The sequence below is a fragment of the Mobula hypostoma genome, chromosome 5, assembly GCF_963921235.1.
Source record: "Mobula hypostoma chromosome 5, sMobHyp1.1, whole genome shotgun sequence".
NCBI lineage: Eukaryota > Metazoa > Chordata > Chondrichthyes > Myliobatiformes > Myliobatidae > Mobula > Mobula hypostoma.
The window spans coordinates 164,902,583-164,926,336 of NC_086101.1; the positions used below are offsets into that span (position 1 = coordinate 164,902,583).

General features: G+C 40.2%; 1 protein-coding gene across 4 annotated transcripts in view; it reads right to left on the reverse strand.

Annotated features, from left to right (window-relative positions):
* Positions 1 to 801: 801 nt before the first annotated feature.
* lhfpl2b (LHFPL tetraspan subfamily member 2b) overlaps positions 802 to 23,754 on the reverse strand; it is a 205,663-nt gene continuing 182,710 nt past the window's right edge. For all 4 annotated transcript variants that reach the window (XM_063049316.1, XM_063049313.1, XM_063049315.1 and 1 more), the window contains one exon: positions 802 to 4,544. In XM_063049316.1, the coding sequence (XP_062905386.1) occupies positions 4,288 to 4,544 (257 nt within the window). In that variant the 3' untranslated portion in view covers positions 802 to 4,287. The remainder of the gene's footprint in view (positions 4,545 to 23,754) is intronic.

Here is a 23,754-nt window from a genome sequence, read left to right on the forward strand (position 1 = left end):
GTCCTTATCCCGACAGTGGAGGAGGCCATGGAATGGGAAGTGGAACTAAAAATTCTCCAGCGTTTTGTGTTTTGCTCAGATTTCCAGCATCTGCAGATTTTCTCATTTGCAAATACATTAGAGGCTTTTAAGAGACGATTCGATAAGCACCTGGATGTAAGAAAAATGGAGGGATATTGACATTATTGTAGGTATGAGGGATTAGTGTTTTGTCTGTTTTTGATTTGCTTTTTAACTGGTCGGCACAATGTTGTGGCCCATACGGCCTGTTCCTGTGCTGTACTGTTCCACAATCAATCACGGATAGCTTGACTTTGAGTGTTTTTTTTAATTTTAAAAAGATGTCCTCACAACAGATTATGTTACACTAGATATCTGCATCAACTCCAGTGAGGCCAGTGGGGAACTGTTCAGAAAGGTTAGAGCCCATGGTATCTATCCAAAGCATATTGATAAATTGGCTTGGCAATTAGAGGCAAAGGGTGATGGTGGAGGTTTTGTTTTTGACAAAGGCTGTGGGTCACTGCAGAATTCTATTAGTTGCTGCATTATATTATTTGGATATGTAATGGAAGGTAGGATTAGTAAAACAGATGGCATGAAAATTGGTAACGTTTTTAATGAAGGGACAGTCTATCTTAGGCTATAGAATGAATATGATCAGTTGGTTAAGATGAGTAGAGCAACAGCATATGGAATCCAATCCTACTTAAACACAGAGTTGTACACTTTGGGATGACTGACGAATAGTGCACATGCAGGGCCCGAGGCAATATTAAAGGGCAGAGTGATCTTGGAATGAAAAGACCAAGAATTCCTGAAGGCAGCAGCATTGCCATTCTTTATTCAAAGTCCATCTTCAATTCTTCTAAGATCTTCCAGGCCTTTTAAACCTCTCAAAACAATATCGTATTTACCAGTTTTCACCTGAGAGTGTCACATCTCTTCCCTGCTCTTCACTTCCTTAATCACCTTAATAGCTTCTTATTAAGTGTATATACAAGAGTTGTGAAGAAGAATACATCTTTTACAGTATTAACTGTGTTCCCAACATTATTTCCTTTTATAGTTGTTACCACTCTGGTTAGTTTCGAGCTGCTGTTGTGAAAAAGAAAACAGTTGAACAACTGAAAATCCCATTGCAATTATGAAATGCAGAGCTTTAATAATCCAGATTTGCATTCAAATTTCAGCATTTTAGAAACATAAAAAGAAATACATACAGCACTGCTGAATTTTCTCATTGAGTAAGCAATATGGTAAATGGCCAGCTTGGACAGTTTTCGGGTTACTTTGGCTCAACCACTAAACTAGGTTTTCAGAAATGAAATCTTCGTATGTGGTTACTTTAATATTTGTATTGGAGAGCTGAGATTAATTTTTACTTTGGAGTTTGCGTTTAGTAAGTCTCATCAGCAAACTACTGAAGAGTGGTAAGAAACTCTGACTGAGACCGTACTAAGTAACATTATATCCAGCTGACCATTTAACGATAAACTATCACAGTATTTCATCATGAATGGCAGAACTCTTATCATTACAGTGTAAGTAGTGTGCAAAGTAACCTTGAAAGGGAGCTGAATAAAACCATTATTCATTAAAATTTATTACACCAATTTCCCAATTCGTACCTCGGCATCTAACAAAGGTTAATATAGAAGAAATGTCATTTTAAAACAATATTGATTGTTCATGATTAGTGGTTGAATGTCACACCCTTTTCTCAATCATTCTTATATACATATTAAATTTGGTATAATAGAACAAAATAGTTGAGGAAAACCACTGATTTATCAAAGAGCATGATGGCAGTAAAAAAAAAAGGCACCGGCACCTGAAAGGTTCTTAAAGTATTTTTGCTCCTTTTTGGTTCCTACAAATTCTACACCACACCGTAGTAGACGCTCCTTACCCTAGGATGGTGGGTATATGAAACAAACTGCCAGAGGAAGTGGTAAGAGGCAAGTACAATTACAATGCTTAAAAGACATTTGGACAGGTTCATGGTTAGGAAAGGTAGAGTAATTATAGGCCAAATACAGTCAATTAGGACCACTTCAGGAAGACATGGGATTTGGCATAGATGAGTTGAGCCAAAGGACCTGGTTCCATGCTGGATTAATCTAACTCACCAAAGGAAGGTCCTGAATCTGCACCCTCAGCAGCAACTGTTGTTTGGCAGCTCTGCTCAATCCAGCAACTGCTTTTGGAAAACCAAAGCACAAAGCTCAAGCGGAGATGTTGACTGGAATTTGGAAATCTGGATATTCCACTTTGACATGACAAAGTGAACACCTGAGATCACTAGTTTAATAATACTGTTAAGGAATGATGAAATATTGCTGGATAAAGGGATATATATATATATATATATAGGCTCCCACAACAAAAATGAGTAAGTTCCTTCGCATCAGCCTGAATCAAAATCTGTTCTCTTTTTACCATGTACAAATGCTCTATAAACAATTTCTTTATTAATTATTGCACATATTTCACACATGGTGTAAATTTTAAATAATGGCTAAAATCTTAAAAGACTATGGCACGTAACATTAAACATTTTGAGCTACGTAATGAATACCAGCCAGAATTCTTTTTATTTAAATGTGATCAATATAGAATCACAGAACAAATAAACACAGGTTTATTGACACAGATAATATTTGGCGAGCCAGTTTCTGCAGCCCATTCATTTTTCTTACTCACAATCAGGCAATGAGTCTTAGTAAAGACTTCCTTCCTTATTTTCTTCCAAAATAGTTTAATTCTGTGGTTACACCACCTAGTTTTTGATGCATGTTGCCGCCAGTATTTTATTATCACAGATAACAAAGCCGGTTAGTCATTAAGAATACACTACTTTCACTTTGGCTTCCCAATCTCCCCATTGCCACACATTCACAAAATCAATTTATGTTGGTAATCTTGAAGAATATCAGTTCTTGAATGTCCATACTTACATGAAATGATTATAGGGGTGAATTTTTAAAATCAACTGAAATTCTTACACCTCACAGTATTATATGTTAGCGGATCATGACAAGTCAATCCAAGGAGTAACTTTGATGGAAATTGCAATTAATATACCCAGTGGTCATTTGCATTGCAAGTTGCTCATGTAGATATCATTTGAAGTGACCAAATACAGGCAATATTTAAAAGTGTAATGGTTCTCAGTCATTCACACTGGTACTAAGCCGTAAATGAGGAAATACTAAAGAGCATCAAAATTGAAGCAATAAAAACTTTTAGCACTGAGTGATTGGTACTGATGATAAACACCAACTACTGAACTTCAAGTTGCTTACTAAACAGTGAGGTTTTCTTCAGATAGGGCAGATTCACAGTTCATTTAATGTTAGCTTCATGCTGACCTTGGACTGCTGTTGAGCTACAAAGTTAAATCTATTATGACCATTTCAAAAGTATTACTTACAGGTGGGGTGCATTAAAACAAGTTTTATCTAGCTGATATTATTTGTATACTGTTGTCTCCATTGTCCTAATATTTTTTAAAAAATGTCCCACTGAAGAGGTTTGTAGCTAGGTCATATGTGAATTGCCTCCTTATTTTGAACGTTAGTCTTACTCATGCTCCTGGGCACATAATTACGCCATAGAACCTTTTCAGTCAGTCCACTGTACTTCCCAAGACGGGTAATGTGGAACAATTTCGCGCATTGTACCTAAATAGTTTGGGTGACTTTCTTACTAAGGTGCAAGCCACCCATTTAATTAAAATATGCTTTTTTTTTGCCATGATGTTTGTCAGTAAAATTGGAGATAAGATCAATGTTGCACATGTTATTTCAGAAAGGCTCATGGTTGTAATATTTAATGATGCAGGCTGCATTCAACAGTAAATGAAATTTTAGACTGAAAATTTGTATCCTTTGACAATTTAAAATATTTTCTTAATTATCCATCAGTGTTTGAATGCACATGAAAGAATTTTGAGCACCTCTAATGTCAGTTGGCTTTGACTTTTAACTCTTTACACATCCAATACTGTGATGCAGACAGGCTTTTAAAAATTAAATTCCAGAGTCTGACATGAAAGAGCAAGATAATCATTTTCACCATGAAAGCTCTGGTTTGGTATGGGACACTTCCCGTATTATATCAGTCTTGGAATAGAAGTAAGGTCCAAATCGTTGCCACATATGCACACTCATACACATGAATTATAAATTCAATGTGAAGATAGTAAGTCACCAACATTTCTGGTCCCCCATTTTAAAAACAAAGAGAAAAGCTACCCCAAAAGCTCAAATAGAAGGCATTTTCTCACAGCAAACAGATGAGATTCTTCCCTTCTTCAATTTCTTCCTGTACTTTATCACTTGATGTTGCAATCTCTGCTTGTGCAGATAACACTGCACAAAGGAATGTGAGAACTGTGCCACCAACTGCTGTGTAAAAGGCCCAGCCCAGCGAACAGGCACCTAATTGATAAGGTGAAACATCTGGTCCACAATAGCCCACGACCTTCTGAGAACCCCATCCAGCAGGATACAGGATCAAGCCAAGAATTAGGAAGAGGCCTGAAAGAAATAACAAATGAAATACTTAAATACACAATCCACAGTATTGCTGTTCAAACATTGTACTTACATCTAGCTGCACGATATATTTTTTCAAGATTTGTTCATTTGGCTCACTTTCCCTCGCTAGGCAGAAGTAATTGGTAACCATTAGTTATATAGGCAAAATGACTACTTTGTTATGCATAAAGCCGTATCAATATTTTCTTCTTGACTGTGTGATCATTAAAATTCAACACAATCCTGACCTTGTCAGATGTTCACCATTAATTTCTGCAGCGGCTTCAATGGATTGAGGTCCATAGCAATGTTCCCTCTAATTTTTGTCAGTGTACACAAAAACCTTTTGTGCAAATGTTTTTTCCTGTGACATAAGTATGTGCGCATGAATGCACACATGGCACAGTTTATGTAGGTTTACAAAATATTTGACATAAAACTGCACAGAGTAACAATAACATATTTAAATCAGTTATTTTTTCTCTCTCCTGTTTTTGGCATTTACCCATTCTTTGTAAACTCTATCTAGATTAATAGAACTTCCATCCAGTTGATAGCTTTTGATTCTCATTAACATATCCAAATGACATTCACCTAAACGGTTTCTCAGCTTGTTTTTGAGTTGATTCATTAGGCTAAAACCTCGCTCACAGTCTGCACGAGACACAAGAAAGGTTCCCCCAATGTCCATCAACTGTGCAAAGTTTGAAATCAGTTTGGATTTAATTTTTTCTTGCACGGAAAATTTGAAATCATTAAACTGTCTATTATAGTATTTTCAGCTAGAAAATCATGATATTTTAGATATAAGGCATTAACTTGTTCATCGCCAAATGTGAAGTCACAATCTGCAATTGCGGAGAAATCAAAAGCTGACCATTCCTGTACCTCATCTTCAGGAAACCTTTCTTCTAAATGAACACAAAGACTATTTATAAAAGTCAACAGCAAACTTGTATCTACTGTGACGTTTTCTTCACGTTATTGGCTTAGCAAAACTTTAACTTTACGATAGGAACACTGTCCGCCAAAGATGGCTGCCGCCGTGATGCAGCTGTACAAAGCGGAACAAGAAAGGTGAGGTGACGTAAATTAGTGACGTGCATTGTGGTATTTGAGAAAACAACTAACCAGTTAACAGACACAGTTAGCTAAAAGATTATTTTCAGTAAGTATAATTATTAATTACTACATTATTTTAGGTAACGAACCTTTTGTGCGCACATTAATTTCCTTTGTGCACTGGTTGAAAAACATGTGTGCGCACACATGCGCACAGCTTAGAGGGAACATAGGTCCATCGGCTGAACCGTCCGACAGAGACTGCAAAGCAGCATCTCTAGCCCAAAAGTCCAGTTACTGCCCTCATTAGTCTCTGATACTGGTCACCACAAAACAGCTCCAAGTTACCAGAGTTACCTTGCCAAAGGTGCAGGAAAAAAAACTTTTCGTACTGTTAGATTCAACAGACACGGATGCACAAAAAAAAAGCTAAAAATTGTGGCCAGAAGCCATAATTAAAATGCCTGCATCATGGGGGAACTACCATACAACTTGATAAATATTTGAGGACCACTGGAAGACTAATTGATTTACTTTGGTTTAAAACGTTCCTTGAATGCATTTGATAAAATCTCCTTCAACCTACAATAACTTGGAAGTATTTATATTTCTCTAGCAAATCACTTCAGCAATATTTCTCCTGTCTTTTTTGCCTGATACAGAAAATAAACATGAGAAATATTCTACTTTAAGGGAAATGTATATATAATATTTTTACTCCATTTTAAACAAAAAATTTAAATTAAAATAATATGCACCCTAATGCTGTATACCTTCAGTGGCTACTTTATTAGGTACACCTATATAAGTGTATACACCCAGATAAATGTGAGGTGGTTCATCAAATATCATGGCAGAATATAGCATTAATGGTAAGACTCTTGGCAGTGTGGAGGATCAGAGGGATCTTGGGGTCCGAGTACATAGGACACTCAAAGCTGCTGCGCAGGATGACTCTATGGGTAAGGAGGCATACGGTGCATCAGCCTTCATCAACTGTGGGATTCGGTTTAAGAACTGAGAGGTAAAGTTACGGTCATATAGGACCCTGGTCAGACCCCACTTGGAGTACTGCATTTAGTTCTGGTTACCTCACTACAGGAAGGATGTGGAAGCCATAGAAAGGGTGCAGAGGAGATTTACAAGGATGTTGCCTGGATTGGGGAGCATGCCTTATGAGAATAGGTTGAGTGAACTCGGCCTTTCCTCTTTGGAGTGACGGAGGATGAGAGGTGACCTGATAGAGGTGTATAAGATGATGAGAGGCATTGATCGTGTGGATAGTCAGAGGCTTTTTACCAGGACTGAAATGCCTAGCATGAGAGGGCACAGTTTTAAGGTGCTGGGGAGTAGGTACAGAGGGGATGTTGGCATAAGTTCTTTTTTACACAGAGAGTAGTGAGTGCATGGAATGGGCTGCTGGCGACTGTGGTGGAGGCGGATATGATAGGATCTTTTAAGATACTCCTGGATAGGTACATGGAGCCTAGAAAAATAGAGGGCTATGGGTAACCCTAGATAATTTCTAAAGTTTAAGTACATGTTTGGCACAGCATTGTGGGCCAAAGAGCCTGTATTGTGCTGTAGTATGTTTCTATGTATATACCTGCTCGTTAATGCAAATATCTAAGCAGCCGGTCATGTGGCAGCAAATCAATGCATTAAAACATGCAAACATGGTCAAGAGGTTCAGTTGCTCAGACCAAACATCAGAATGGGGAAGAAATGTGACTCTGACCATGGACTGATTGTTGGTGCCAGACGGGACGGATGGAATTTCTCTGAAACCACTGATCTCCTGGGATTTTCATGCACATCAGTCTCTAGACTTTACAGAGGACAGTGCAAGAAACAAAAAAACACCCAGTGAGTGGCAGTTCTGTGGGTGAAAATTACTTCTTGATGAGAGAGGTCAGAAGAGAATGGTCAGACTGACTCAAGCTGATAGGAAGGTGACAGTAACTCAAATAACCATGCATTACAGCAGTTGTGGTGAACACAACACATCAAATCTTGAACTGGATGGGCTACACCACAACGCAACATTACTATGAATGGCAATTTTGGAATCTTGTTTGCTTTGTTGTCTTTTGTCTAAATTCATTTCAGAATTTGAACAGAATACTACCTACAACAAACTTGCAGACAAGCACGAAAATAATTGTGGCACAACTGCAATTTGGTAATTATATCTGAAATTCTTGTTAAAAGTTTGTAAGATTTTGTATTGAAGTGTTACATTGCAAGATTGGGGGGGGGAGAAACATTATCATTCACGTAATGTATTATACTGAAATGCTAAGAGTTTGTAAGATCTAGACAAGCACTGGAATCGTCAAGGTGTAGAAGGCTATGGATCAAGGGCTGTTGAATGCGATTGGTAAATATAGGTACTTGATGGTCAGCATGTTTATGGTGGCCTAAAGGGACCATTTCATGCAATAAAACAATCAATAGACAGGTGTATGGCATAAAATGAACATATACTTTAATTTGGTTCTATAAGAAAGAGGGAGGAGCTAGTGTTACTTAAATTGGAATTAAGTACAGATATGAGGTCCTTAATAAAAGAATAGTGAACTCCAGATTGAGGTGACTTTGGGGTGGGATGGGGGAAATTGTATGCTCTTTATAATAATTTCTTACATATATTCATGGGTAATGAGCCTGAAGCCGAAAAAGATTCTTATTGCTGACTATGTGTTCTTTTTAAATCAAGGCTCAGGAGGGATGAAATAGCAGAACAAATCTTACTGTTCATCAAAACTGACAACTTGTAATATAATGAATTCAGTATGGAACCATGCAATTTTCAGTGCTACTTAAAAAATTTGTGGAGATTGCCCAAATCCATTTCAAGTAAAACACACACCACTAGCAGACAAAAGATATTGTTATGTTTTCTTTGGAATCTAAATTTCAGAGGAGAGTACAGCACCCAGAAAGAATATGTCTGCTCCATTTTCCATAATCTAAGACTGATTCTTTACTTTGAAGTGGTTCAGTATCTCATTGTATCACCTTAGTATCTTTTGGTCTATTTCCAACATTACAAAACATTGCCACAGGGAGCTTCTTCAACATCTTGAATCAACAAAATCAGGAACATTCATTCTCAAGAAGAGCCTCTGCATTAAGAAATTTCCTTAAAAGATTAAGTGTATTTTATCAAATGAAACACTTAAGAACATTTGGATTTGGGTGCAAATTTAAGAAAAATTCATAAGAGTAATCTTGAAGCAATGTGACAGCCCAGAAGATGGGATTAAAAACTGGCATCACTAAAGTGCCCATAAAGCTATCTGATCTGTATAACCAAGCAGGTTCACCAATGCTCTTTTCCTGACAGTATCTATCCATTTAAGATTCCGGGCTAGTATTGTTACTGAGTTCTGAAATTTTTTAAATTTAGCAATACAGCGTTGAATAGGCCTTTCCAGACCAAACGTGCCACACCATATCAGCAACCCCGCAACCCTGATTAACTCTGATCACAGGACAATTTACAATGACCAGTACGTCTTTGGACTTTGGGAGGAAACCAGAGTACCCGGGAAAAACCCACGCACTCTAAGGGGAGGACGTACAGAGTGGCACTGGATTTGAACTCTAAACTCCAGAACGTCTCAAGCTGCAATAACATCTCAGCTACTGTGGGGCACATGTTCTTCCAACTGCCTTAAATTCTGCTCTAATGAAAGAGCTTGCTGGTGATCAACAGAAATGAAGAAGAATTTTGTTATAATTCTTAACTGGTGTAATTATGACAGAATTATAATTAAATGGAAAATGGACACATCATGTAGACCCATTAACAGCAAACATCCTCGTGCATATACTTCCCACAAAGATCAGTCAATTGTTCACTTCTACTAAAAACAAACATTTGCTAAACAGTTCCCACAGCCAGTAATTTATCAGCTACAATGATCAATAATTAAGCACTAGCATGCATCTTCATGTCCCTATACATTAAAAACCCAGTAAATAATGTTTAGTTTCCAAGCATGCATTTCTTCTTTAATTCTGTGTCAGAAGACAGACTTTGTCAGAAGACTTGTGCTGTCTCACATAGTCTAGTGTAGTTTTGTGTTGTTTCATGTAGCACCGGGGTTCTGGAGGAACGTTGTTTCATTTTTACTGTGTACTGTACCAGCAGCTTATGGTCATAGTCATACTTTATTGATCCTGGGGGACATTGGTTTTCGTTACAGTTGCACCATAAATAAATAGTAATATGTAAATTATGCCAGGAAATAAGTCCAGGACCAGCCTATTGGCTCAGGATGTCTGACCCTCCAAGGGAGGAGTTGTAAAGTTTGATGGCCACAGGCAGGAATGACTTCCTATGACGCTCTGTGTTGCATCTCGGTGGAATGAGTCTCTGGCTGAATGTACTCCTGTGCCCAGCCAGTCCATTATGTAATGGATGGGAGACATTGTCCAAGATGGCATGCAACTTGGACAGCATCCTCTTTTCAGACACCACCAGGGTTGAAATGACAATAAACTTGACTTGACTTAACCACTCACTGGTCTTAATGCACTGCAACAGTGGTTAAGATTCTGACACTGAGTAACAAAGACCAACCCAATACACAAGGTTCATAAAATTAGAGAAATGTGCAGCAATGGCATATGGTATTGAAAAAATATTTAAATAACAGGGTTCTTTGTCCTGTAATTTCCCCCGGTTTTAGATGAGAATTTAACCTGATTCAGTTAGTCTGGCTGAAGATCAAAGTGACAATGATATGGATGGGGATATTGTTCATTCAGAAATGGGGGAAATAGTTTGATAAACTATGAACAAATACTGAACAATCAGCAGATAGGAAATAGTGATAATGCAGTTGTGTAAGATCATTTTTAAAAATCTGCTTTTAACGTTAAAACATTATACATTTCAAAGGTATAAAACACAATTAAATTCATTAAGATGCATTTCAATTTCCTGCGAAAAGAAACGGAGATCATGACTTGATATTTATCAGCCCTGTAGTTTATCTAAATACTGTGCTAGGAATGTGTTACACTGTGCAGTCAGATGTAACCACTGAATACTGCAACTCTGCCTGGGTTAGACGTCAAACATTACAGCATTTAAGATTACAGCTCTTAGGCCCATGATGTTGAGCCGACCATTTAACCAAATCTACTCTACAATCAGTCCAACACTTCCCTCCACATAGTCTCCAGTTTTGTAATATCCATGAGCTTCATGTTGCACGTGTATGAGTCTGTATATTGGGCAGAGACGCAAACTCACTGAGTACACACACATATTATAATGACAATGAAGGTGAGATAGCAAAGAACCACAGTCATCAAGGTGATGTCAGAGCAGTTTGAATGACTGCATGATTATGTTGGTAGGACAAGACTGAAGTACAGACTCTTTCATGTAAGAAAGGTAGCAATGCCAACCTTTGTTCTGGATAAAAAGGCAAGCCTTGTAGCTAGTGCAGTGAAAGACAGAGGAAAAAAGTCAGTTCAGCCCAGATAACTTGTATTGGAAATCTCGGAGGTTATGGCATGCATAGAAACATAGAAAACCTACAGCACAGTACAGGCCCTTCAGCCCACAATGTTGTGCCGACCCTCAAACCCTGCCTCCCATATAAGCCCCCAACTTAGATTCCTCCATATACCTGTCTAGTAGTCTCTTAAACTTCACTAGTGTATCTGCCTCCACCACTGACTCAGGCAGTGCATTCCATGCACCAACCACTCTCTGAGTAAAAAACCTTCCTCTAATATCTCCCTTGACCTTCCCACCCCTTACCTCAAAGCCATGTCCTCTTGTATTGAGCAGTGGTGCCCTGGGGAAGAGGCGCTGGTTATCCACTCTATCTATTCCTCTTATTATCTTGTACACCTCTATCATGTCTCCTCTCATCCTCCTCCTCTCCAAAGAATAAAGACCTAGCTCCCTTAATCTCTGATCATAATGCATACTTTCTAAACCAAGCAGCATCCTGGTAAATCTCCTCTGTACCCTTTCCAATGCTTCCACATCCTTCCAATAGTGAGGTGACCAGAACTGGACACAGTACTCCAAGTGTGGCCTAACCAGAGTTTTACAGAGCTGCATCGTTACATCGCGACTCTTAAACTCTATCCCTCGACTTATGAAAGCTAACACCCCATAAGCTTTCTTAACTACCCTATTCACCTGTGAGGCAACTTTCAGGGATCTGTGGACATGTACCCCCAGATCCCTCTGCTCCTCCACACTACCAAGTATCCTGCCATTTACTTTGTACTCTGCCTTGGAGTTTGTCCTTCCAAAGTGTACCACCTCACACTTCTCCGGGTTGAACTCCATCTGCCACTTCTCAGCCCACTCCTACATCCTATCAATGTCTCTCTGCAATCTTTGACAATCCTCTACACTATCACATCCACTGCACTACCCTCATCTATATGCCTGGTCACCTCCTCAAAGAACTCTATCAGGCTTGTTAGACACGATCTGCCCTTCACAAAGCCATGCTGACTGTCCCTGATCAGACCATGATTCTCTAAATGCCTATAGATCCTATCTCTAAGAATCTTTTCCAACAGCTTTCCAACCACAGACGTAAGGCTCACTGGTCTATAATTACCCGGACTATCCCTACTACCTTTTTTGAACAAGGGGACAACATTCGCCTCCCTCCAATCCTCCGGTACCATTCCCGTGGACAACGAGGACATAAAGATCCTAGCCAAAGGCTCAGCAATCTCTTTTCTCACCTCGTGGAGCAGCCTGGGGAATATTCCATCAGGCCCTGGGGACTTATCTGTCCTAATGTATTTTAACAACTCCAACACCTCCTCTCCCTTAATATCAACATGCTCCAGAACATCAACCTCACTCATATTGTCCTCACCATAATCAAGTTCCCTCTCATTGGTGAATACCGAAGAGAAGTATTCATTGAGGACCTCGCTCACTTCCACAGCCTCCAGGCACATCTTCCCACCTTTATCTTTAATCGGTCCTACCTTCACTCCTGTCATCCTTTTTTTCTTCACATAATTGAAGAATGCCTTGAGGTTTTCCTTTACCCTACTCGCCAAGGCCTTCTCATGCCCCTTTCTTGCTCTTCTCAGACCCTTCTTAAGCTCCTTTCTTGCTTCCCTATATTCCTCAATAGACCCATCTGATCCTTGCTTCCTAAACCTCATGTATGCTGCCTTCTTCCACCTGACTAGATTTTCCACCTCACTTGTCACCCATGGTTCCTTCACCCTACCATTCTTTATCTTCCTCACCGGGACAAATTTATCCCTAACATCCTGCAAGAGATCTCTAAACATCGACCACATGTCCATAGTACATTTCCCTGCAAAAACATCATCCCAATTCACACCCGCAAGTTCTAGCCTTATAGCCTCATAATTTACCTTTCCCCAATTAAAAATTTTCCTGTCCTCTCTGATTCTATCCTTTTCCATGATAATGCTAAAGACCAGGGAGTGGTGGTCACTGTCCCCCAGATGCTCACCCACTGAAAGATCTGTGACCTGACCCGGTTCATTACCTAGTACTAGATCTAGTATGGCATTCCCCCTGGTCGGCCTGTCCACATACTGTGACAGGAATCCATCCTGGACACGCTTAACAAACTCTGCCCCATCTAAACCCTTGGAACTAATCAGGTGCCAATCAATATTAGGGAAGTTAAAGTCACCCATGATAACAACCCTGTTATTTTTGCACCTTTCCAAAATCTGTCTCCCAATCTGCTCCTCTGTATCTCTGCTGCTACCAGGGGGCCTATAGAATACCCCCAATAGAGCAACAGCTCCCTTCCTGTTCCTGACTTCCACCCATATTGACTCAAAAGAGGATCCTGCTACATTACCCACCCTTTCTGTAGCTGTAATAGTATCCCTGACCAGCAATGCCACCCCTCCTCCCCTTTTTCCGCCCTCTCTATCCCTTTTAAAGCACTGAAATCCAGGAATATTGAGAATCCATTCCTGCCCTGGTGCCAGCCAAGTCTCTGTAATGGCCACTACATCATAATTCCATGTATGTATTCAAGCTCTCAGTTCATCACCTTTGTTCCTGATGCTTCTTGCATTGAGGTACACACATTTCAGCCCTTCTACCTTACTGTCTTTACACCGTTTATTCTGCTTCTCTTTCCTCAAAGCCTCTCTGTATGTTAGATCTGGCTTTACTCCATGCATTTCTTTCACTGCTCTATCACTCTGGGTCCCATTCCCCTCGCAAATTAGTTTAAACCCTCCCGAACCATGCTAGCAAACCTACCTGCAAGGATATTGCTCCCCCTCGAGTTCAGGTGCAACTCATCCAATCTGTACAGGTCCCACCTTCCTCAGAAGAGACCCCAATGATCTAAAAATCTAAAACCCTGCTACCTGCACCAACTCCGCAGCCACACATTCAACTGCCATCTCCTCCAATTCTTACCATCACCGGCACGTAGCACTGGCAGCAATCCTGAGAATGCCACCCTTGAGGTCCTGTTCTTCAGCCTTCTGCCTAGTTCCCAAAACTCACACTTCAGGACCTCAACCCTCTTCCTGCCTATGTCGTTGGTCCCAACATGTATCACGACTTCTGGTTGCTTTCCCTCTCGTACCAGGATGTCGTGCACCCAGTCAGAGACATCCCGGACCCTGGCACCCGGGAGGCAACAAACCATGCGGGTGTCCTTCTCACGTCCACAAAATCTCCTGTCTGCTCCCCTGACTATAGAGTCTCCAATGACGACATGTCCTTACCTGAGAAATTACCTAGGGTTACCCATAGCCCTCTATTTTTTTGAGCTCCATTTACCGGTCCAAGAGTCTCTTAAAAGACCCTATCATTATCGGCCTCCACCACCGCCGCCGGCGGCCTATACCACGCACTCACCACTCTCTGCGTAAAAAACTTACCCCTGATATCTCCTCTGTACCTACTTTCAAGCACATTAAAACTATGCCCTCTCATGCTAACCATTTCTGCCCTGGGAAAAAGCCTCTGTCTATCCACTCGAACAATGCCTCTTGTCATCATATACACCTCTATCAGGTCACCTCTCATCCTCCGTCGCTCCAAGGAAAAAAGGCCGAGTTCACTTAACCTATTCTCATAAGGCATGCTCCCCAATCCAGGCAACATTCTTGTAAATCTCCCCTGCACCCTTTCTATGGTTTCCACATCCTTCCTATAGTGAGGTGACCAGAACTGAGCACAGTACTCCAAGTGGGGTCTGACCAGGGTCCAATATAGCTGCGACATTACCTCTCAGCTACTAAACTCAATCCCACAATTGATGAAGGCCAGTGCACCGTATGCCTTCTTAACCACAAAGTCAAACTGCACAGCAGCTTTGAGTGCCCTATGGACTCGGACCCCAAGATCCCTCTGATCCTCCACACTGCCAAGAGTCTTACCATTAATACTATATTCTGTCATCATATTTGACCTACCAAAATGAACCACCTCACACTTATCTGGGTTGAACTCCATCTGCCACTTCTCAGCCCAGTTTTGCATGCTATCAATGTCCCGCTGTAACCCTGACAACCCTCCACACTGTCGACAACACCTCCAACCCTTGTATCATCAGCAAATTTACTAACCCATCCCTCCACTTCTTCATCCAGGTTATTTATAAAAATCACAAAGAGTAGGGGTCCCAGAACAGACCCCTGAGGCACTCGACTGGTCACCGCCTCCATGCAGAATATGACCCATCTACAACCACTCTTTGCCTTCTGTGGGCAAACCAGTTCTGGATCCACAAAGCAATGTCCCCTTGGATCCCATGCCTCCTTACTTTCTCAATAAGCCTTACATTGGGTACCTGTCAAATGCCTTGCTGAAATCCATATACACTACATCTACAGCTCTACCTTCATCAATGTGTTTAGGACCTCTTCACTCATCTAACCATTTCAGTGAATGTTGTTAGTTCTAGGGTTAAGGCAAAAATGCTCAGAATGACACGACATACAAACAACAAAAGGTAACTTTCCGTGGAATGGATTCATTTTATTGATGCAAAATTGTATGATTGATATCCCTTTTTAGTAATGCAACAGATGACAATTTCAACCCAAATGCATCAGAAACTGCAAAGTTAAAAATGTAGATTCCACTGCTTGACATAGAGACAGACTTCCAGCAACTCTACATTTTTTCCAAAAAAAAAAATCTGCCGGAGCATATGGTTTTCGACAGGGCATTGTGGGGTTCCTTGTGTTCAGCCTAACTTTTGTGCACATTAGTCCAAATTACCATAAATGGAATATCTAATGCTCAAACAGGCATGGAAGATAGATACCTCCATAGTAATGGCTCCTAAATACAATATGGAATTTTAACAGGCAAGCAACTTTTAATGTAAATGTGGTTTACAGACTCTCAGCAGGGAACTAATAACAAGACTCACACTTTGGAGTCTTGTCATGGCTATGAGCGGCATGAAAAGTAGATGTGGTCAGATTCCAATGGGAATCATTCAGCTTAAGTATATCAATTTACAACAGCAAGGTGATTTAATTGTAGAAAGCAAGGAAGCATACTGTCAATATGCTGGGAAAGGCAGAACATTCCAAGCAACCACTCATTTTAATTCCACTTCCCATTCCCAACATGTCATGTCAGTCCATGGCCTCCTCTACCACCATGATGAGTCCACTCGCAGGATGGAGGAGCAACACCTCATATTCTGTCTAGGTAGCCTCCAAGTTGACAGAATGAACATCGATTTCTCTAACTCCAGTAATTTCTCCACAGTCTCCCTTCTCTCTTGTTCCATTCTGGCTCCCCTCTTACCCCTTCTCTTCTCCTCATCTGCCGATCAACTCCCTCTGGTGACACTCCTCCTCCTCTTTCTCCCATGGTCCACTCTCCTCTCCTCCAGATTCCTTCTTCTTCAGCCCTTTACCTTTTCAACTTATCACCTTCCAGCTTCTCACTTCACCCTTCACCACCCCCTCACTCACCCACCCACCCAGCTTCCTCCTCACTTAACACCTGCCAGCTACATTCCTCCCCTTCTCCACTTTCTTATTCTGGCTTCTTCCTCCTTCCTTTCCAGTCTCAATGAGGGGTCTCGGCCCAAAATAGCACTGGTTTATTTCTCTCCATTGATGCTGCCTGACCTGCTGAGTCTCTGCGAGTGTTCCATAAATTAAAACAGCATCAGTTCAGCAGTGTCTCAAAAGAAAGGAAACATTTGTACAAGAGAAAACAGCCTGTGGGAAGTGGCTAATGCAAGTACTGCATTTTTAAACAAAAAATATAATACCACTGACAATATTAAAAAATAAATTTAAAGATTAATAGTCAAGATATCCACTGTCATTGAACTCTTCACCATGGAATGACACCTGTAGAATCACAACAAAAAGCACATTAAGGCTGAGGACATATTTAGATGAGACATGGAGAACACTACGACAAATATAACATGTTGCCTTTTATAAATGTAGAAAAGGGAAGCTCCCACTAAAGCAGCTAATGATGTGAGCAGACCAACTCAGCTACAGAGAGACATTCTGAAAGAGTGGAGTTGGGATTGCATTTAATATGAATAATCCATTACCAGGTGTAAAGACAATGTGAAGAAACTCAAGGATATTAACACAGACATGTTATAAAAAACAATCAATTGTTATAAACCAAAATAAATGCACTGAAAGCTCTGGTGTGATACAGGTTATTGGTGGAAGTATTGAGTGATATTTATTGTGGTGCTACTGAAGGCAATCTGGCTTTGTAAAATCTATTAAGTGATACTTAAAAAAAAACAGGTAGATGACGAACAATGCCCTCTTCCCAAGTCTCAAGATAGTCACTGCAGATTCAGTGGAATGTAGAATCCATTTCTATTTTCCACCTCTGTGACTCTTGCTGAATCTGGAAATGTTTCATACTCTAACAACACTTGGATACCTGGTTATTCTTCAAGTTCAACACAATATCTTCACTCCTCATACCTGCATCAGTAAACGTGAACATCTGCTCAATTTGTAAATACATTACATCAGTTTATTTCTCATCTAAGAAAGGGAAGCAATGCAATAAAGAGAGCCTATAAAAAGTATTCACCATCCTGGGAAGTTTTCATGTTTTATTGTTTTACAACATTGAATCAGTGAATTTACTTGTTTATTTTTGACACTGATTAATAGTCAAAGTGAAAACAGATCTCTACAAAGTGATCTAAATTAATTACAAATATAAAACACAAAATATCTGTTTGCATAAGTATTCACCCCCTTTAAGATGACACACCAAACCATCATTGGTTTTAGAAGTCACATAATTTAGTTAAATGGAGATCTGGTTTTGGAGACCTGTGTGCAGTCAAAGTGTTTCAACTGATTGTAGTAAAACCACACCTTGGAAGACCCAACTATTGATGAGTCAGTACCCTGGCAAAAACTACAACATGAAGACAAAAAAACACTCCAAGTCACTGAATATTGCTTGGATTACAGTTAAGTCAATCAAGACATGGAAAGAATATGGCACAGCCGTAAATCTGCCGAGAGCAGGCCATCCTGAAAAACTGACTGACCATGCGAGCGGGGGACTAGTGAGGGAAGCCACCAAGAGACCAATAATAACTCTGGAGAAGTTACAAGCTTCAGTGGCTGAGACGGGAGCTTCACCAGCTGCAGCTTTACGGGACCGTGGCAAAGAGAAAGCCTCTGTTGAAAAATCTCGCATGAAATCTCAGCTAGAGTTTGCCAGAAGGCATGTGGGATACTCTAAAGTCAGCTGGAAGAAGGTTCTATGGTCCAATGAAACTAAAATTGAGCTTTTCGGCTATCAGACTAAATGTTCTGTTTGGCTGCATCATGCTGTGGGGATGCTTCACTGCAGCAGGCCCTGGAAGGCTTGTGAAGGTAGAGGGTAAAATGAATGCAGCGAAATACAGGGAAATCCTGGAGGAGAACCTGATACATTCTGCAAGAGAACTGTGGCTTGGGAGAAGATTTGTTTTCCAGCAAGAGAATGACCCCAAGCTTAAAGCCAACACTACACAGGAATGGCTTAAAAACAACAAAGTTAATGTCCTGGAGTGGCCAAGTCAGAGTCATGACCTCAATCCAACTGAGAATTTGTGGCCAGACTTGAAAGGGCTGTTCATGCACGATGCCCATGCAATCTGACAGAGCTTGAGCAGTTTTGTAAAGAACAATGGGGTAAAATTGCAGTGTCCGGATGTGCAAAGCTGATAGAGACCTATCCACACAGACTCAAGGCTGTAATTGCTTTCAAAGGTGCATCTACTAAATACTGACTTGAAGGGGAGTGAATACTTATGCAATCAATTATTATGCAAAAATTATGCAAAAAATTAATCTAATTAATTTAGATCACTTTGAGGAGAACTGTTTCACTTTGACACGTCTATTTCTAATTATCAGTGTCAAAAAAAGCCAAATTAAATTTAAATCCACTGTGATTCAATGCTGTAAAACAATAAACCAAGAAAGCTTCTGGGGGGGTGGGGGTGAGTATTTTTCATAGGCACTGTATGTAAATGCATGACATCATTTATGCAGGTTGTCATGAATGTATTGCTGAGTGCAGGTCCAGAGTATAACCTTTTGTTTCTCACATGTATTAATTCAATATGTGCAGCAAAATACTTGTTAGAGATCAGGAACTCACTGCATATACACCTTTCATATTCTTTCTCTTATGATAGAATCTCACTTCTGTTTTACTCCACACTGATAACTGGTATTGATAAAAGTAGTTTTGTATTGACAGACTGACTCAGTGAAATTGAATAAGATGTTGATGTGAAGTAACTGATTAAATTTTAACTGAGTGCACACCAATACACTTCATTAGTTTGTTTCGAGCAGACATCTGATCCAAGCCAGAAATCATGGTGTGAGTGTTACAATGATTAGTCCTAAGCACATAATTAAACTGAATGTATGTCCACAATAATTACATAACCAGTTAAAATAACCCGAAAACCAAATCAGTGACAGTCTTTCAAAACAGTATTGCTGAGGTTTCTACAATTTTTTCCTTCTAGTTCCTCTTGGACTTGAACTCGGGTTTGCTGTTGGGTTCTGTGTGATGGTGTTAATTCCAGCACGGATTTACAAGCTAGAGGTAAGACCACCAACTCATCAGATGATGAGTAGTATGATTTCCTTCATTCTGCCAGGTCATTTCTGAGCGCAAGGGTAAGAGTGGGTACAGACCAAGTGGTTCATTAGCTCTAGCCAACAAACAGGAACTCACCACAGTGGAAGGAATGGAACTACATCAATTTGCTAATCCAGCTAAAAATCAAAAGTTTATTTTGTACAATACTGTATTTAACAGAGGCCAAAGTAAATGCTGCACCATACTGGGATATAATGCTTGCTGCCCCATAACCACAATTCATCTTCAATTTCCCAAAGATAGTGACTAATCCCGGAAAAGCACCAACAATAATCTGTTATCTTTGTGTAAACTTCTGCTGAATTCCTAGAATGCATTAAAAGACATCTTGGCCAAAAAAAAAATTCTGTTGCATGGTTGAAATTTTTACATTTAACATAAGAATTTTATCAAACTGTCTTCAGATACATGGACTTCCGGATACATTGCATTCAACTCCTCCAGATATCTAGAGTTTATCAAGAGTTCAAGTGAGAGCTGTGAAAATTGTGGATTCAAATTGTAAAACAGAAAAGCTGCATAACAGTGAAAAGGTTCTCAGCCCCTCAATTGCTGAATGTCTAAAACAGAAAGATTTACTTTTTGGAAATAAAACAATCAAGAGTCATCAGGCTTAGCTGGAAGCACGTGGTTCTTTCATGGGAAAAAAACACAGCTGCTGTACACTGAATCAAAAATGTGCAGCAATACATAAATTATTAAATGCTTAACTCATGAGGGCCCAGAAATAGTTCAGTGAATATTCACCATAGTGCCGTCAAGTACAATATACTCATGGTTACATCATGATTTTTCGGACGGAAAAAGCCTTTCCACAGCATCACAACTATCCCATAAGATCAAGTGTTTAATTGACATGTTTATGAAAGGATGTTTAGCTACAGTGCAAACTATTTGTCAAGCAAATGTGTTGAAATTAATAAAAAGCTCAGTAGCAGTTCAAAGTACCATGGAAGAAAGAATATTACTCACCCAGAAAACCCAAACAGAAATTGTTGTTTGAGACCAGGGAGCTCTCGTTATTAATGTTTACTTCCTCAATTAAAACCATCGAAGAAACACCGTCAGACCTTCCCATCTCAGTGAAAGGAATACCTGTGGTAGGGTTGCTGTTCAGAACATAGAACATAGGACACTACAGCACAGTACAGGTCCTTCAGCCCTTGACATGCCGAATTTTTAATACGGTAAGATCAATTTAACCCTTCTCTCCTACATAACATTCCAATTTTTCAATCATCCATGTACCTATCTAAGAGTTTCTTATTTGCCCTTCTTCTTCTACCACCATTCCTGGCAGGGTGTTCCACACACCCATGACTCTTTGTGTAAAGGACTTACTTCTGAAATCCCCTCACCTATGCTTTCCTCCGGTCACCTGAACATTTGGCACTCTTGTATTGGCCATTTCTGCCCTGGTGAACAAGGGGTTATTTTGTGACTTTGCAAGACAAGCAGGTGTTCTTGTGTTTAATATGGTGGATGAATTGTTAGGACAGACAAAGAGGACTTGTTCCCTCCGATGGGAGAATAAAGAACAAGGAGCAGGATATTAAAATTACAATCAGCCTGCTCAAGAATGAAATTGGGACATTGATAGGGGAGAAATTCATCGGCACTCACCAGCATTAGATGCACGAGAGAATATCAGCCAATAGTTTTACACACAGAAGGCACTGACTTTAATTAGGTTAAAGTATAGTCTCAGTACATTATGACAAAATTGTTGAGAAATAAATACGCACAGGTCATCAAACTAAAAAGCTTGAAGCATGTTCTTTTTTGTTTCTATCAACTATTGAGACTAGACCGCAAGTTTTTTTTAAACCACTTTTGAAACTCGAAATCCATGACCTGTCACCGAGGAGGAGGACAGAAGGACCAAAGGAACACTACCATCTGGTTGGCCCTATGTGGGAGTGCAATACTCCTCCAAGTGACAGCACGCCAGTAGTGCTTTCATGTGGAGTCCATTAATGAAGAGTGGGGCAGATGATCCATTAGCAAACCTTGGATTTCTGCCATTACCAACAAACCTGTGGATGTCAGAGATTTCCACAGTTTCAGTGACTGAGAGCTGGGGATCAGAACTTCTTGATTTGATCACTAAGATCTGACTCACAAGGCAATTTTGCTTAATATACTTCACTCTGGAATTTAATTCAAATTCAACACATTAATACCAGTACTTATTGCTCGTCAATAAATTATAAGCACTATCACCTTTCATGGCACTGCTCTGGGCCTATGCGAATGTGGACACGTAGGACACATTAGCTGGAGTGTCACACACAAAATGCTGGAGGAACTTAGCAGGCCAGGCAGCATCTAAGGAAAAAAGTACAGTCGACATTTCAGGCCAAAACCCTGCCCAAGTCCTGTCGAAGGATTTCAGCCCAAAAAGCCAACTAATTCAAATATGAGAATAAGGATAAACCCAGCATTTACTGTAAGTGATAATGAAGGGTGAGCAATCTTATTTCCAAGTCATAATGTAACTTGGAGAGAATGGGCAGATGGCAGTGTTCCTTTGGTCCTTCTGTCCTCCTCCTCGGTGACAGGTCATGGATTTCAAGTTTACTTTTTTCCACAGATGCTGCCTGGCCTGCTGAGTTCCTCCAGCAGTTTGTGTGTGTTGCTCAGATTTCCAGCATCTGCGGGTTTTTCCTTGTTTGTTTAACTGGAGTCCTGGCTGGTTTACTGATCAAAACACTGCACTGCTCACTTACACCACGGTCCTCCGTGGGCAAAAGGAACAGAAAGTCCTCCAAGTTCTGGCTGCAAGCCTGATAAAATCTGGAGAAAATTAAACACCTTCCAATCAGGTAATTACTAATGCTCTCTTACTTCGTCTATTTTATTTTTATTACTAAATGAAATAAGTGATTTGCTCCAGTGATTTACCCTAGTATGTCTTTAACCAACAATTTCAGTGCTCCTTCATTGAGCGTCAGAAACAAAAGGCCAAAGTTGGTATGCAGTTTGAGCAATATAAACATGCCAAGCAAGAAGTCCAAAACCCCCAACTACGAAGGTGCCAACAGGCAAAACACTAACACCTAGCAAGCAGAGGGCAGCTAACTCCATTATTTCTTTTCTAAATAATGACAGATGTCATGGACAGGAACTGATCCTATTTGGGTTTTCTTCATGACATAATTCTACAACATAAAAAAAACTCATACCTAGAAAAATGGAGGGTATGTGGGAGAGAAGGATTAGGTCAATCTTGGAGTAGGTTAAAAGGTCGGCACAACATGGTGGGCCAAAGGGCCTGTACTGCACTGCACTGTTTTATTTTCCATGATCTACTCCTCTCCACTTCATCTTGTACATTTCCGTTGCTAATTCAAGGGAGGGTGGGAACCTATGGGAACAAGAGTTAAAACTGCCCTGCCTCTGCTACTGAACACAGTTAATAATGAGCAGCTGAAGTGTTTATCTGGCTGATACTTGGAGTTAAACATTGTTCTGTTATTCACTTGGTATTCTGAGGCCACTTTAATGGCCAACTTTGGGCACTTCATCTCATAAATCCAACCGGACACACAGCAGAGACAGCAAAAGAAAGCACAAGGAATTAAAATTATTATGGATGGAGGCGCAGAAATGAGAGAGAAGGGTTGTGTTACTCTAGATTACATTTGGATGGTTGATACGTAAAATAAAACTAATCTCTCAGAATACATCATCCTGCCAACTATAAGAAAACTGGCTAAAACTCCCTTCAGATATTACAGTCATTTTCAGCTTCATGGGAACAAAGAAGGAATGAATCAGATAAACACCATTTCCAGTCACGCTGTGTCATTCCAGAAACTTAACCAGACATGAGTCACCTTTGTGCTCCTGACAAGATTGCTACATCAAACACACAGGATGATTTCTTTCCCTTTGGCGTGTTGTGGGGAAACTTGAATCACTATCTCCTGGGAACAATCATCTTTGGGTACTCACAGGAAAACATGGGAGTCAAAACTGGCTGCCAACTTA